General features: G+C 41.9%; 1 protein-coding gene across 1 annotated transcript; it reads left to right on the top strand.

Moving 5' to 3' along the window:
• Positions 1-5,217: 5,217 nt before the first annotated feature.
• stard5 (StAR related lipid transfer domain containing 5) lies at positions 5,218-14,741 on the top strand (the record flags this gene model as incomplete). Its single annotated transcript, XM_083759212.1, has 6 exons — positions 5,218-5,786; positions 5,960-6,009; positions 7,274-7,406; positions 8,198-8,315; positions 11,593-11,686; positions 14,594-14,741. The coding sequence occupies exons 1-6, from the start codon at positions 5,697-5,699 to the stop codon at positions 14,739-14,741; spliced, it is 633 nt and encodes a 210-aa protein (XP_083615338.1). The 5' UTR covers positions 5,218-5,696.
• Between the last annotated feature and the right edge of the window lie 1,095 nt (positions 14,742-15,836).

The following is a 15,836-nucleotide window of genomic DNA, read 5'->3' as shown; positions in this document are numbered from 1 at the left end:
GAATTTCTCCTTTGGGTCTCGAGCTAAAGCGTTTGGGAACCTCTTACTGTACGATATACAGTAGGACCCGTAAGTATTTATTTATCAGACGGTAAACTCGTCAGTACCTCTGTACGATATACAGTAGGACCCGTAAGTATTTATTTATCAGACGGTAAACTTGTCGGTTCACAATCACAGATGTCAGGGGATTTGCATTTATACACAGCAAATTCCTCAATTTACAAATGGTAGATGGACATGTGTATTGAAAGCACACTGAATGTATAAATGTAATGTGTTACATTATAGTCTCCTGAAACTATACCTTGTTTTAGAAAAAGCAATGAATGTAGTTACTACATGATCAGCTGATATTGCTGATATATGCTGATAATCATTATTATTGTTGTGATTTTGTTTGACATTTATTTAACTTAAGCTGTATGAAATACTTGTGCCATTAAGTGGTCCCAAGAGTCCCGTGGTGGGAGTTCTGCTCTGGTTTTGATCAATATTAAGCAGTTCCGGTCATTTTGTGGGGGGCACTGGGGGCCACGCAGTAAAAGTAAATGAATTCACAAAACTATAACGTCATTGGTATTGTTGACCTATTTCTAAAATATTAGCACAACTTTTGTTCAACTTTGACCCCTCTATCACATGGAACTATTTTTTGGGGGCGTAGTGATATGGACACAAAAAACATAGTTCCGTGTGTCGTGTGATAGAGGGGTAAAACGATGATAGAGGGGTTTTACCGAGGTTACATTTAGGAACACCAGGCTGAACACACAGGCGAGAGTGTTCTGCTGTTCCCCAGATTTGGTCTCTGATAAAGTAGTGGATGGTTATCTCATCACCTTATCATGGATATCAACATGCTTACATAGAGGAGTGTTTCACCACTGGCTCAAGCAGATAACGGTCATAATTCATGACAATTATATGATGTGTAATAAATAATAAAGTAAACCAGTTAAAACAGGCTATCATTTTAAAGCCACCTCTCAAGCACAAGCAAAGTGAATTAATTCCTACGGTGGTTCACTCACGATTTGCCAGATCTACACATCTTCAATGTGCATTAAAATGTACTTTTTAAAATCTTTAATAGAGGGTATGAGCGTGAATCATCATACCCGGACGTTATGCCTACCGACTGTGTGGCAAAATACTATGTTTTGGTCTTGACACTCAGCCCATACAGCAAACAGAAAAGTCCTATCTGATTGACAGCCCATACAGCAAACAGAAAAGTCCTATCTGATTGACAGCCCATACAGCAAACAGAAAAGTCCTATCTGATTGAGAGACCATACATCCACACAGAAAAGTCTTATCTGATTGACAGCCCAGACATCCAAACAGAAAAGTCCTATCTGATTGACAGCCCATGTATCCAAACAGAAAAGTCCTATCTGATTGACAGCCCCATACAAACAAACAGAAAAGTCCTATCTGATTGACATCCCATACAGCAAACAGAAAAGTCCTATCTGATTGACATCCCATACAGCAAACAGAAAAGTCCTATCTGATTGACATCCCATACAGCAAACAGAAAAGTCCTATCTGATTGACAGCCCATACAGCAAACAGAAAAGTCCTATCTGATTGAGAGACCATACATCCACACAGAAAAGTCCTATCTGATTGACAGCCCATACAGCAAACAGAAAAGTCCTATCTGATTGACATCCCATACAGCAAACAGAAAAGTCCTATCTGATTGACAGCCCATACAGCAAATAGAAAAGTCCTATCTGATTGACAGCCCATACAGCAAACAGAAAAGTCCTATCTGATTGACAGCCCATACAGCAAACAGAAAAGTCCTATCTGATTGACAGCCCATACATCCACACAGAAAAGTCCTATCTGAATGACAGCCCATACATCCACACAGAAAAGTCCTATCTGATTGACAGCCCATACAGCAAACAGAAAAGTCCTATCTGATTGACAGCCCATACAGCAAACAGAAAAGTCCTATCTGATTGACAGCCCATACATCCACACAGAAAAGTCCTATCTGAATGACAGCCCATACATCCACACAGAAAAGTCCTATCTGATTGACAGCCCATACATCCACACAGAAAAGTCCTTTCTGATTGACAGCCCATACATCCACACAGAAAAGTCCTTTCTGATTGACAGCCCATACATCCACACAGAAAAGTCCTTTCTGATTGACAGCCCATACATCCACACAGAAAAGTCCTTTCTGATTGACAGCCCAGCAAACAGAAAAGTCCTTTCTGATTGACAGCCCATACAGCAAACAGAAAAGTCCTTTCTGATTGACAGCCCATACAGCAAACAGAAAAGTCCTTTCTGATTGACAGCCCATACATCCACACAGAAAAGTCCTTTCTGATTGACAGCCCATACATCCACACAGAAAAGTCCTTTCTGATTGACAGCCCATACAGCAAACAGAAAAGTCCTTTCTGATTGACAGCCCATACAGCAAACAGAAAAGTCCTATCTGATTGACATCCCATACAGCAAACAGAAAAGTCCTATCTGATTGACAGCCCATACAGCAAACAGAAAAGTCCTATCTGATTGACAGCCCATACAGCAAACAGAAAAGTCCTATCTGATTGACAGCCCATACAGCAAACAGAAAAGTCCTATCTGATTGACAGCCCATACATCCACACAGAAAAGTCCTATCTGAATGACAGCCCATACATCCACACAGAAAAGTCCTATCTGATTGACAGCCCATACAGCAAACAGAAAAGTCCTATCTGATTGACAGCCCATACAGCAAACAGAAAAGTCCTATCTGATTGACAGCCCATACATCCACACAGAAAAGTCCTATCTGAATGACAGCCCATACATCCACACAGAAAAGTCCTATCTGATTGACAGCCCATACATCCACACAGAAAAGTCCTTTCTGATTGACAGCCCATACATCCACACAGAAAAGTCCTTTCTGATTGACAGCCCATACATCCACACAGAAAAGTCCTTTCTGATTGACAGCCCATACATCCACACAGAAAAGTCCTTTCTGATTGACAGCCCATACAGCAAACAGAAAAGTCCTTTCTGATTGACAGCCCATACAGCAAACAGAAAAGTCCTTTCTGATTGACAGCCCATACAGCAAACAGAAAAGTCCTTTCTGATTGACAGCCCATACATCCACACAGAAAAGTCCTTTCTGATTGACAGCCCATACATCCACACAGAAAAGTCCTTTCTGATTGACAGCCCATACATCCACACAGAAAAGTCCTTTCTGATTGACAGCCCATACAGCAAACAGAAAAGTCCTTTCTGATTGACAGCCCATACAGCAAACAGAAAAGTCCTTTCTGATTGACAGCCCATACAGCAAACAGAAAAGTCCTTTCTGATTGCATTAAACAACATTAAACTCACTTTGTACCTCGATTTGACACTCACTTTATGCATGCACATAACCTCTATATTTCTCATAGCCCTCCAATCAGTCACACACACACACACACACACACACACACACACACACACACACACACACACACCACACACACACACACACACACCCCCCAATGCTTCTCAAAAAGGAGTAAAGTGCTATACTAATGTTAAAAATGGAAACATGTATTTTACTATAAATATGTATGATTAACAAACTTTGTTTACTTTTTTTTAGGTCAATATTTCCCATGCAAAATGTGGTAGTCTGTCCTTGGATTCAGAAACCAGGGAATAAGGGCATAGATAGCATAGCCCTAGGCTACTGAAGTTTCAACAGTTTGAGAACCACTCATATATACTGTAGCTTAGCCCTCCAAGCAGAACCCAAATGCTACTGAAGTTTCTGACATTTGTTAGACCCAGTGCATTGGGTCCTGTTGCACTACTACCATGCCACCTGTTTAAAACATTTACTCCATGTTTAGCGCCTCTCCGCGCTCTATGACGAAATGTTTCCGTGTGAGGCTTTCTGAATATGTAAAGTATAAGTACCCATACATGCCGCTGCGAATATCTCCTGTGGCGCGGAAGCCGTTAAGTATTTTTAATATATGTTTGCCCGATTTGGAAGCTTGGATTCTTCTCTTCCTTCCTTGTTTATTGACACCTCATTGTACCGCCTATCTGGCTAGCTAGTGGCGCTATAGCTATGACACAGCAGATCAGAGGCAGGGACGTAGCCTCACAAGCCAACCGCACACCGGGAGGCGGTACAATAAACGGTAAACAAACAAGAAGAAATAAAGCGACCAAATCGGTCAAACAAAGATTAAAAATACTTAACGGCTTCCGCGCCACAGGAGATATTCGCAGCGGGATGTATAGCTACTTAAAGTTACCGAATTCAGAATAACTCAAGGAAAATAATGCCGTCACTTGGCGCAGATCCTATTTTAGAGAGAATTTCTACATCCGCGTACTGGAATTTCCATACGAAAATATAGGTCTGACCAGGGACCCAACATAAAACTCATCAACATTTCAGAAAAGCTTTATGTAGGGTCCCGAGAGGGGCTAACTGTAGCTATACATTTCATGTAGCCTATATTAATGTACTATATTATGCAATTATCACAGCCATTCTATAGGGTGGCTTTAAGTCACTCTAGAATTGGTTTCCTCAATCAAGAGTTTGGATTTTACAAAATGTATGTGGCCTATGAATTAACTCACACAGACACACACACACACACACACACACACAGCATGAGGACATTAGGGTCAAGTCAACAATAAATGCTTATGCCCATATATCATTTTAATCACAGCATTCTGTGCGTGTGTGTGTGTGTGTGTGTGTGTGTGTGTGTGTGTGTGTGTGTGTGTGTGTGTGTGTGTGTGTGTGTGTGTGTGTGTGTACTCCCATATGTAAACAAAAGCGTGTTGATAAATTCCAATATTCACCAGGGCTGTCTTCAGTCTGTCTGTGTTGCTGTGTTGATTCTCATCACCTCCTCAGCTGCTGTTCTTCATTCAGAATGAGTTCATTCCTAGTCCTGAGACATTTGGTACTACTACTAAACAATCCTCCGTCCATGCAGCATACTGTACTGAGCTCCATACTACTGAATAATGAAATAATCCTTCACAGAACTCTTCAACAAACATTAGTTTGTGGAGCTGCTCAGCTGTGGCCCAAAACGTGTCCATTGAACTACACATCCCAGCAGCCTTTGCGTCAAACATACGAGGATGAGGAAGAGCTCGGCAGCGGCGGCGCAGCCAGTTTTCCATTTTTCTTTAAATTCCAGCAGGGGTATAGGCTATTACTGACTGTAAACTGTAAAGGAAATAATAATAATATGGCTCATATTTCAGTCGCTGGAGCTAGATATATATTTTTCCCCGAGAGCTATAGCTGAGAATGTATCGCGGCTGTTTTAATAGTGTATACTAACTAAGTGTTTAATTGTCTTGCATTAGAGACTAGAGCGGCTGCTTATTGCAAATGTATGATGCAGAGAAGAGTGCATTATTCCACGTCAAGTTCATTCATTCCAGCTAGCTGTGTTAGCTAGTGGAGGGACAGACAGACAGACAGGCTCACCTTGCCTTTCCAACAGCTGTATCTCTGGGGTATAATAGGGTTATTATCGTTGCTTCTTCGCTAAAAAAAAACCCATCGTTATTTTTCTACAAGAGGAGGCATATCAGGTCGGTCATCCTTCGATCTTTAATACATTCTCTCCGTGTAACATCTGATCTGTGAAAGTGTTGGTCAGATCATCATGCATTTTGAGGAGAAAGCCAGCGCAGTGGCTGACTGTCTGCAGAGCTACAGAAAAGACGAGTCCGGCTGGAAAGTATGCAAGAAATCGGTAAATAAAACGAATGATTTGCTTCATGGCTATTATTTTTATTCTCCTGGATCCTGTGATCTTTTCTATATAGCCACGAAGTCTCTTCTTGTATAGCAAGCAGGCTATAACCCTATAACTATAATTGTTCATTAATTAAATGTGTCTGATGTTTTTTTCTTTTTCTTTTCTAGAACGATGTCACCGTGTCCTGGCGTCCCTCCACTGAGTTCCCTGGCAATGTGTATGTGAGAATAATAAATAATGTAGCTCCTCCATTTTCATAAATGTACTCAAGTTGTAGTTATACTGTAAGTCCTCTCGTGTCCCACAGATGTTTGTATAATAGTCGACATTTCAGGATACGGTTGCTGTTGTTTGTGTAGTGGGTGTGTGTGTGACGTGTGTGTGTGTGAGTGTGTGTGTGCATGTGTGTGTGTGTGTGTGTGTGTGTGTGTGTTGTCTGTGTGGACACACTGTACTTGTGTCAACAGTGACCTCAGGTTTACTAAATTGCTGCTTTGAGTAGTGAGCACCGCCCCCTTAACCCATTTAGACTTGAGGCCTATTCAATGTCTTCTACTGTTTTCTGAAGAAGAAAGAAAAGTCAGCAATGCTCAAAACTTTTCATGTCAAAAGTAGAAAGTACCCCCAAAATGTAGGCCTACCCCCAAAATGTATTTGGCCCCCGTCTCAAAATATTTTGTTCCGGGGATATTAAACCCCCAGAAGTTAGTATAATTATTCACTTTAACCCTGTAAAACCCGGATTAATTTCTACTTGCAAAAAACTAATTGCAACCTTACTACTACTTTTTACTACAGTACTAGGATGTATCAGAGGAAATTATGTAAAAATATATATTATTGTATTTTTCTATTATCTTATCTATATTTATATCTATATCTATCTATATTTTTTATGCACATTTAGAATATTTATTAAAATAATAATGATAACTGAATAATTTACATTTGGGGGATATCTTTCACAATAATGAATAAAACATGTTCTAGACATTCTAATGATCACAAAAAAAACATATATTACAGTTATTTTACTTACTTTTATCAGGTTTAAAGGTCATAGGTTAAAAATTGCACAGAGTCCAGAGATTTTTAATTTGTGTTAGTTTCAGCCTCTGTGGGGGGTATTTATATGCATTGGCTCAGGGGTAGAGAGGCTGGTGGAAACCGCCAGGTTCCCAGTTCGATCCTGGGCTCCCCCAGAGCTCAAATCGGTGAACCGATATTATTCAGCGCTTGGCGCTTGCTCCATGCACGCCTGGCCCCTCTAGACCAGGAAGCATGCATGCTGGCTGGGCCAGACTAGTGTCCAAGTGTCCTTGAGCAAGACTCTGAACCCCTAAATTGCTCCCGATGTGCAGGTTGGTGCCTTGCACAGTTTCCACTTCCCTCCGCCATCAGTGTGTGTGTGTGTTTGTGTGTGTGTGTGTGTGTGTGTAATGCCCAATCTTTGTAACATTTACATGTTTCTCATCTTGTAGATATAAAGGAGAAGGGGTGATCAGTGGGAGTCCGGACATGGTGTGGGAGTGCCTGAAGCCGGTGCCCTCAGGACTGCGGGTGAAGTGGGACAACAACGTCAAGCGGTTCGAACTCCTGGAACAAGTTACAGAGGTTTGTGTTTGTGATGATAATAATGATAATGATAATAATGAGCAGTTGAGACGGAGAACCATCTATTCTATTTACCGTAATTTCCGGACTATAAGCCGCGGCTTTTTACCCATGATTTGAACCCTGCGGCTTATACAACAGTGCGGCTAATCTATGGATTTTTACAGCTAACGCAGAGCCATCTCAGGCTCTGAGCTAACGTAGCTGCGGCTTATAGTCCGGTGCGGCTTATAGTCCGGTGCGGCTTGTATATGGGATTTTCCCTAAATTTGGCTGGTGCGGCTTATATTCAGGTGCGGCTTATAGTCCGGAAATTACGGTAGTCTGTCCCCTCTCCGAAGCCCTTATCCATAACTTATACATTTTGGACAAACTGATGTAATAAAATAAATGTAATAATTATTATGGACTATAAAGGCCTATTCATACTCCTGTTTTAGGTGATCAGTTTCGGTGGTCACCGGCCGATCTTTACAAATTAGTTTAAAGAGTCAAAAGGGTGAAAATAGACAATCTACAAGCTCACAAGGCATCGCACAGCTATCTACGTTATTTGTCCTACGACAAATTCTAGAGAATTAAGTGGTTAACATCGTCACATTATTTGTACATGGTTTTCATCATGCAGACAGCTACTTCAGTGCATCTCTTTATTTTAAAACAATATTTTTTTCCCCCCACCACACATAAAACACCATTGTTTCGATAGCGATTGCATTAATGTTGCGACGTCGATCGAGGCTTAAACTAAACTAATCCACACGACTTTGTCTCCGTATCTTTCCCAACAGGACATCTCCGTTTGCCGAACCGTCACGCCCTCGGCGGCCATGGGCATCATTGCTCCGCGAGACTTTGTCGACGTTATTTTAATCAAGCGATACGAAGACGGCACCATTGCATCAAACGGTGCGTACGTGATGATGGATGACGCTGGGCCTTTTTACCGTAACCTTTGACTCGTTGTCCTACTTTACAAAGATAATAATAATACAGGAGAGCATGTGTTCCCTGGCTTCACTGCTTCACTGCTTCACTGCAGCAGCAGGGGTCTGTTTTCATATTTAGAATGCTGTCAGTGCACTTGAACTCTTTGCAGTCGCCTCCTTCTGCACCAACACAGGCACAAACTATTAATCAGTGTTGATTTGATGTAGTTTCAGTCGTAGATAGTCCATCCATCCATCTTCAGCCGCTTATCCGTAGTCGGGTCGCGGGGTAACAGTGTTCCAGACTTCCCTCTCCAGAGCAACATTATTTACTTCCTCCTGGGGGGAGGAGTCTTTTGATTAAAATTTAATTTCAGTTTTAGTCACAAAATGTATTTTGGCGGGCCTTATGTCGTAATGCCTGATTTTACAATTTACAATTTAGGCATTTAGCAGACGCTCTTAATCCAGAGCGATTTACATTAAGCAAGAACAAAAAAGCATGGGAATACATCACATAAAAAGCATTTATCATGAAACATGCGTAAGCTAAGAAAGTAACAGTGGAATATCTATATAATGAAACTATACATATATACTATACTATGCTATACATATGTACTATGACGTGCTATGACTACATACAATGCAATTATAGTGCTGTCTACATAACATGCTACTGTATAAGTCTGTATCAAATGCTATCTAAGTCTACAGAAATGCTATCTAAGGGGGTAGGTTAAGTGCTATGGGCCATGATGGAGTCTGAAAAGGTGGGTTTTCAGACTACGGCGGAACACTCTGTTGCATGCTGAAAATTTGCCACCTGATCTACAAGCTCACAACACGGTGTGAGCTTGCAGATTTTCAGAGCACAACACCCGGGCGCAGTGCTTAGTTTAGACAGTTTTTGGTTTAGACTAGTCATTGGTTAGACCAGTCATTAGTCCTACAACTACATTATCTCAAACCCTCACCCTAAACCTAACCTCCCACGGGGCAGCACACCTAAACCTAACCCATGTCTAACCAATGACTAGTCTAAACTAAGTATGCACCCCCAACACCCGAACACATTTTAGTGGCTATATCTTGTTCAAATATCAGTTCAAATAGCCAATCTACAAGCTCAGAGTCACAACATGTCGATGCAGATCGGCTAGTTGGACTATTTTAAAATGTAAAAATTCACCCAAGGTAGGAATGCACCGGGATACGAGATGGTGTTAGTGAAATCAAATGCGGGACAGTCTTAACCCATTTTGGACTGAAGTCGATTCAAAAAAATGTCTTCTAAATCCTAATTTTTTTCTGAAAAACCCATGTTTCTGTGTCAGTGGGGCTCAACCCTTTTCATGTGAAGGACCCCCAGAATTATCTCTATTGGGCCACGGACCCCCATCTCAAAATATGTAGTTCCAGGGCAGGGACCCCCCCAGAAGCCAATATTTTTGTTAAAAATGTTCACTCTGAAATATATATTCAAAGATTTGTGCCACATTTTCACGATTTTTCAAAAATAGCAGACCTACAAGTTCGTAGCGCGCCACTCGGTGGCACGCTATGAGCTTGTAGATCTGCTATTTTTCAATAGCTAGATTATAACATAATGTTTAAAACACCAAAAGGGGTTAACATGCCACGCCTGCACAGGGCCTGGCTGCCTGTGGGCAGGGCTGTCTGGCCAGCTGCCTGCATGTGATTGTTCTGAAGTCCAACCTTAATTTTATAATGCTGACTTGAGAGGCATCCTGTGTTTATTCCAAACCGCTTGAAACCATTTAGTTTTATCCCTACTGTACTGTGTTGCTGCTGACTGTGAAGCATTGTGTGTGTAGTGTGTACACAGTTATGGTTACCGTCATTGGTACTTTCCATCATTGTGGCTGCATGGTTGGTTACTTGTTATGCAGTAATTTCAGAAAGAAATACGGGGGTGGCTATATAGCTGATCTACAAGCTCTCAGTGCGTCGCCAAGCAATGCGCTGAGAGCTTATAGATCAACTATTTTTGCTATTTGTTTGGGGGGGGGGATTCTTTTTTTTTTAAATGTTCGCCTATATTAATGACATTCACAAAACAGGGATACATTAATGGTGGCATACAGTAAAAGGCTTCTTTGTTATATTATTATTATTATTATTTTCTTATCATTTTTATCCCACAATTTTGTAACCCATTTTTCACCCCTGTGTCAATTATCTAATGTGATCCTGGGCTCTACACACCCTCCGCCAACCTAGTCCCCATATATGGGGGACAAGGGGAGAGCAACGGACTTGAACTCATGCTTCCTTCATGCCCGAGTGCCCATGTTGCTTTTTTTTATAGACATGACAAAATAAGACATACATAACAAATACACCAGACTGGGCAATGTATAAGAAACGAGTGGCAGACCTATGATGACCGTGATGAGATAGCATGCTGTAAAAGGCTTATCTGAATTATAACACGCGATGAAATCAGATTAGTCGCGTGTTATAATTCAGAGAAGCCTTTTACTCACGATAGGTCTGCCACTCGTTTCTTATACATTGCCCAGTTTGGTGTATTTGTTATGTATCATGTATGTCTTATTTGTCAAGTCTATAAAAAATCTTAATAAATAAAAACTAATATAACTGCAAAATAACTGAATTTGAGGTTAAAACCCATTCTGGACGGGAACCCGTTTCTGTGTTTTAACTAAGCATTATGTTATACTTTAGCAGCAGATCTACAAGCTCATAGTGCGCCACCGAGTGAGCTTGTAGGTCTGCTATTTTTGAAGAATCGTGAAAATGCGGCACAAATCTTTGAATATATATTCTTTCAGAGGACTTTAACCCATTTTGGACTGAGGTTGATTAAAAAATGTCTTCCTAATCCTAACATTTTTCTGAAAAACCTATGTTTCTATGTCAGTGGTGCTCAAAATATGTAGTTCCAGGGACCCCCCAGAAGCCAATATATTTGTTAAAAATGTTCGCTCTGAAATATATATTCAAAGATTTGTGACACATTTTCACGACTTTAAAAAAATTGCAGACCTACAAGCTCATAGCGCGCCACATAGCACTATGAGCTTGTAGATCTGCTATTTTTCAATAGCTAAATTATAACATAATGTTTAAAACACCAAAAGGGGTTCCCGTCCCAAAATGGGTTAAATGTGAAGACTAGGGTGTGATGGCCCAAATGCCGCCCCCTGTAACGGTTCTGTAGCCCCTGTCGGTGTCTCATATTGACCCATTCTCCTCTCCCACTCCCACAGCCACCAACGTGACCCACCCCAGCTGCCCGCCCCAGTCCGGCTTCGTGCGGGGCCTGAACCACCCGTGCGGCTGCATCTGCGTCCCCATCTCAGGGTGAGCACGTTGTTGTTGTTGGCGTGACTGACTCGGTCAGCGTTCTATAGGTCGGTCAGAAAACAAAGAAGTAGTGACGCACAGAATATTCGGCCGCAGAAAATATTCGGCAGAAAATGGCAAAAGAAATGCATTTTCGTTTCGACCTGAATAGGCAGAAAATATATCACTGAATAGTGTATGCAATTAATGCATTCAAAAGAGCTGAATAAATGTTTTATGGACCCATAATAGTGATTCGTTTTGCCATAACCATTTATTTTGCCATAAATCAGTGCATCCCTACAAAGAAGTCAGTGTGTTGTTTGTTTGCGTGAGATATTTCTCGCCCACCTATAGCTAAATTTGTCTTTACGTCTCCCTTTGCACGGGTCGGGGACATTATTATGTAATTGTACAGAAATGTTGTGTTAGTCGGATTGAAGCGCAGAGACTGTAGTTGATCACAAGGGGGCAGCATTGGGCTAGATCAGGTGTGGACAGCATTTATTTGGGCCATAGTTTACTGACTTTGATAAGTGACATTGTACATTGGAATTGAAATTTGAAACACGTAGTGCTTAATTGTTAATACCGCATTAATTTGGTAGACATGCCAGCCTACTTTACAATAAGGTCCTTGCTTTTCACATTTATTGTTTTTCTTTACAGCTGTACTGTAGAATTACAGTACATTTCAAGCACAAACTCAATACAAAGACTGTTAACTGTGAGTGGACGACCCAATTAAGCATTACACTTGTTTACAACAGGGTCCACATTGTTCAATTCATCAAAACATTTAGAGACATACAAATAGACACTTCTATGTAGTTAAAGAACAGAACAAGAATTCATCATATAGGAAGCAAAAAGGGAAAAGATACATATACAGTGAGGGGAAAGGGGGTGGGGGGGTGGGGGGGGATTCAGATTTTACAGAGGCCAGTTTCGAATTGCAGCCATGTGTGAGGTTACTGTATAATGAAAAGATGACCCACATAATACAATCCAGGTCATTGAATGCCGTATCGACGTTTAAATGAGCCTATAGTTGTGAACGCAGTGAGCCACTTACTATGACAGCAAGGGCTGAATGTCTGTGTGTGTGTGTGTGTCACGCTGTTACACCACCCGCCCGCCACCAGAGGGCGCAGCTGTAGCACACACACACACACACACACACACACAGGGCGCAGCTGTAGCACACACACACACACACACACACACACACACACGAGCTGCGTTCGCTTCCCGCGTTTGCGCGTCTTACTTGTATTTATACAGTATCTTGTCTGATATGCACCACTCCATAGGTCACTCACTGATAAAACACATTGTCGACAAATGTACACTCGGTTAAAAGAAAGACAAAAAGCACTACTTCTATGCCAGGGGTATTCAACTGGCGGACCGCGGTCCGCGACCGGACCGCGGACCACCTCTTTGCGGACCACCCAAAAAAAAAAACATTATTCTTTTTTTTTTTTTTTTTTAAGTTAATAATTTAAATAACATCAGATGGTATACATTTCTCATGTGAAATTGCTGCAAAGGCCCCCAAAATGTCCCCCAAGGGCCCCCAAAATTCAGGCGCGCGCTACGCGTGCACAGTGTGGCCTGCCAGGGCGTATAACTCCCGGCCTGATTTGGAGTTCCACTCCGGGCCTGCACTCTGCACCCCATTATTAGTTGGGTGGAAGGGGATCTGATTTGTATAAGCTTGGCTTGACCATACTAAACGGGCATAGAGCCCCGCTCTCCGATGGACGCCGCGCATGGGACCGGACCTCTGTCTTATTCAAAAAAATATTTGTGGACCTTCATCATTTCTAGTTGAGGACCCCTGTTCTATGCCATTCCTTCGAGCCCTGTTATCAGGTGGAAAACAGAAAGAGCCCAGGTGGTAGGGATATGTTTGTCCATGAGAGAGTTCATGTGTCTGTGTGAGCGTAGGCCTTAGTGCTGCCAACGAATATTCCATATTCGAATGAATATTCAAATGTAAAAAATGAAAGAATAATCCAATATTTTAAATTAAGATTCAAATAAAAAAAAATAACAATAAAAATTGCTGTATGAGTTCTGGCGAGACTCTTTGCCACGTAAACTAAAACATACAAAGATTAAGATAATTATGAATCATAAAGAAAGAGAACGTTTTACAGCACATTAGGCTGCATATTCATATAATATTCATAAAAATCATATACATTCGACATTCAAAATCATTTGAAAAATGTTCAAATACATGTGGTGTTTTAAAAGGAATATTCAAATAACATTTTTGCCAATTCTGGCATCACTAGTAGGCCTACGGTATCTTTCGGAATGAATGCCAGTTCACGTTGTCTCAAAGGTCTGCGGCCTCATTGATCGATAGCTGTGGAGACGTCCTTGATCATGTAATGTCCCCCAGCCTATTATTATTATTATCATGTAATGTCCCCCAGCCTGAAGACACAGCAACAAGTGTCCATGAAGAGCAGGATGTGGGGGTGAGGGCAGGGGAGCTTTCTTTCGTAGTAGTCCCATCATGTATCGGGACGCAAACATCCCCGGGCACACAGGCTCCCTGGACCCCAATTTCCTTGTGGAAAAGATTTTGTCGATTGCGTTGAGAGACGAGCTCACTAATTCCATGTTTAGAATTTTCGAAGAGACAGTGTAGAGAGAGAAAGGGAGGCAGGGACAGGAAGGAGAGAGACAGGGAGGCAGGGACAGGAAGGAGAGAGACAGGGAAGCAGGGACAGGAAGGAGAGAGACAGGGAGGCATGGACAGGAAGGAAGAGACAGGGAGGCAGGGACGGGAAGGCACACACGAGGGAGGGAGAGAGAACAGAAAAGCGACCGCCTGCCGTTGAGTAGCAAGCATGACACAAAACTAACACTAACCCACAGTTCATGTTTTCTTCTCTTCCCTCCCAGAGAGCCCAACAGAACACAGGTGTACAGCTTCTTCCAGACCGACCTCGGAGGTTTCCTTCCTCGCTCGGTGGTCGACTCCTTCTTCCCTTCCAGCATGGCCGAGTTTTACAACAACCTGGGCAAGGCCGTCAAGTCCTTAAAGTCCTAGTGGGGGGAGGGGGTGGGGGGGAGGGCGCCCCCTGGTGGGCTGGATGTGGGAGGAGGACCAGTCAGTCAGTCAGAATTTTAGACCAATGCAAGGCGTTCCGTTCCATTTTAAATCGGCCCTAAAAATACAACAGCAAGGATTGGAGGATGTTGATGGTGGCGGTATGACATGAGCAGTGGTTCTCAACCTGTGGGTCGAGACCCCCACATGCTTTTGGGAGGGGGGGGGGGTCACCAGATGACAGTGAAGTGACAATTCAAGGACTTTTACGACCGCTTTAATACCTAAACAAAAAGGACCATTACTGTCTCAAAAGTAATCAACAAAATAATACTATAAAACCTGGTCAAATATTGGCCAAATTGTCAAATAATATAGGAGGCAAACATTTTGAAAATAGCCGATCTACAAGCTCACAACGCCTTGCTTTGGAGATCGGCTATTTTCACAATTATATTATGTATCTGTGGAACTAAATGTAATGCCTCGACTCATATACAATTCCAAGTGCTTGTCAGGGTGCGGGGGTCCCCAGGTCAAATATGATTATTTAGGGGGGTCCCCAGGTCAAATATGATTATTTAGGGGGGTCCCCAGGTCAAATATGATTATTTAGGGGGGTCCCCACTTTAAATATGATTGTTTAGGGGGGTCCCCAGTTCAAATATGATTATTTAGGGGGGTCCCCACTTTAAATATGATTGTTTAGGGGGGTCCCCAGTTCAAATATGATTATTTTGGGGGGTCTCCACTTTAAATATGATTATTCTTTGGGGGGTGTCCCCACTTTAAATATGATTATGTTGGGGGGTCCCCACTTTAAATATGATTATTTTGGGGGGTCTCCACTTTAAATATGATTATTTTGGGGGGTCTCCACTTTAAATATGATTATTTTGGGGGGTCTCCACTTTAAATATGATTATTTTGGGGGGTCTCCACTTTAAATATGATTATTCTTTGGGGGGGTCCCCACTTTAAATATGATTATGTTGGGGGGTCCCCACTTTAAATATGGTTATTTTGGGGGCCTGAAAAGGTTGAGAACCACTGTTGTAGAGCACCGAAATCTGACGTAATTGTCATGTCCGTAAT

This window comes from Protomyctophum parallelum (assembly GCF_964188405.1).
Source record: "Protomyctophum parallelum genome assembly, chromosome: 2".
Taxonomy (NCBI): Eukaryota; Metazoa; Chordata; class Actinopteri; order Myctophiformes; family Myctophidae; genus Protomyctophum; species Protomyctophum parallelum.
Note: the sequence above shows the minus strand (reverse complement) of the source record. Positions and strands in the feature narration are given on the sequence as shown.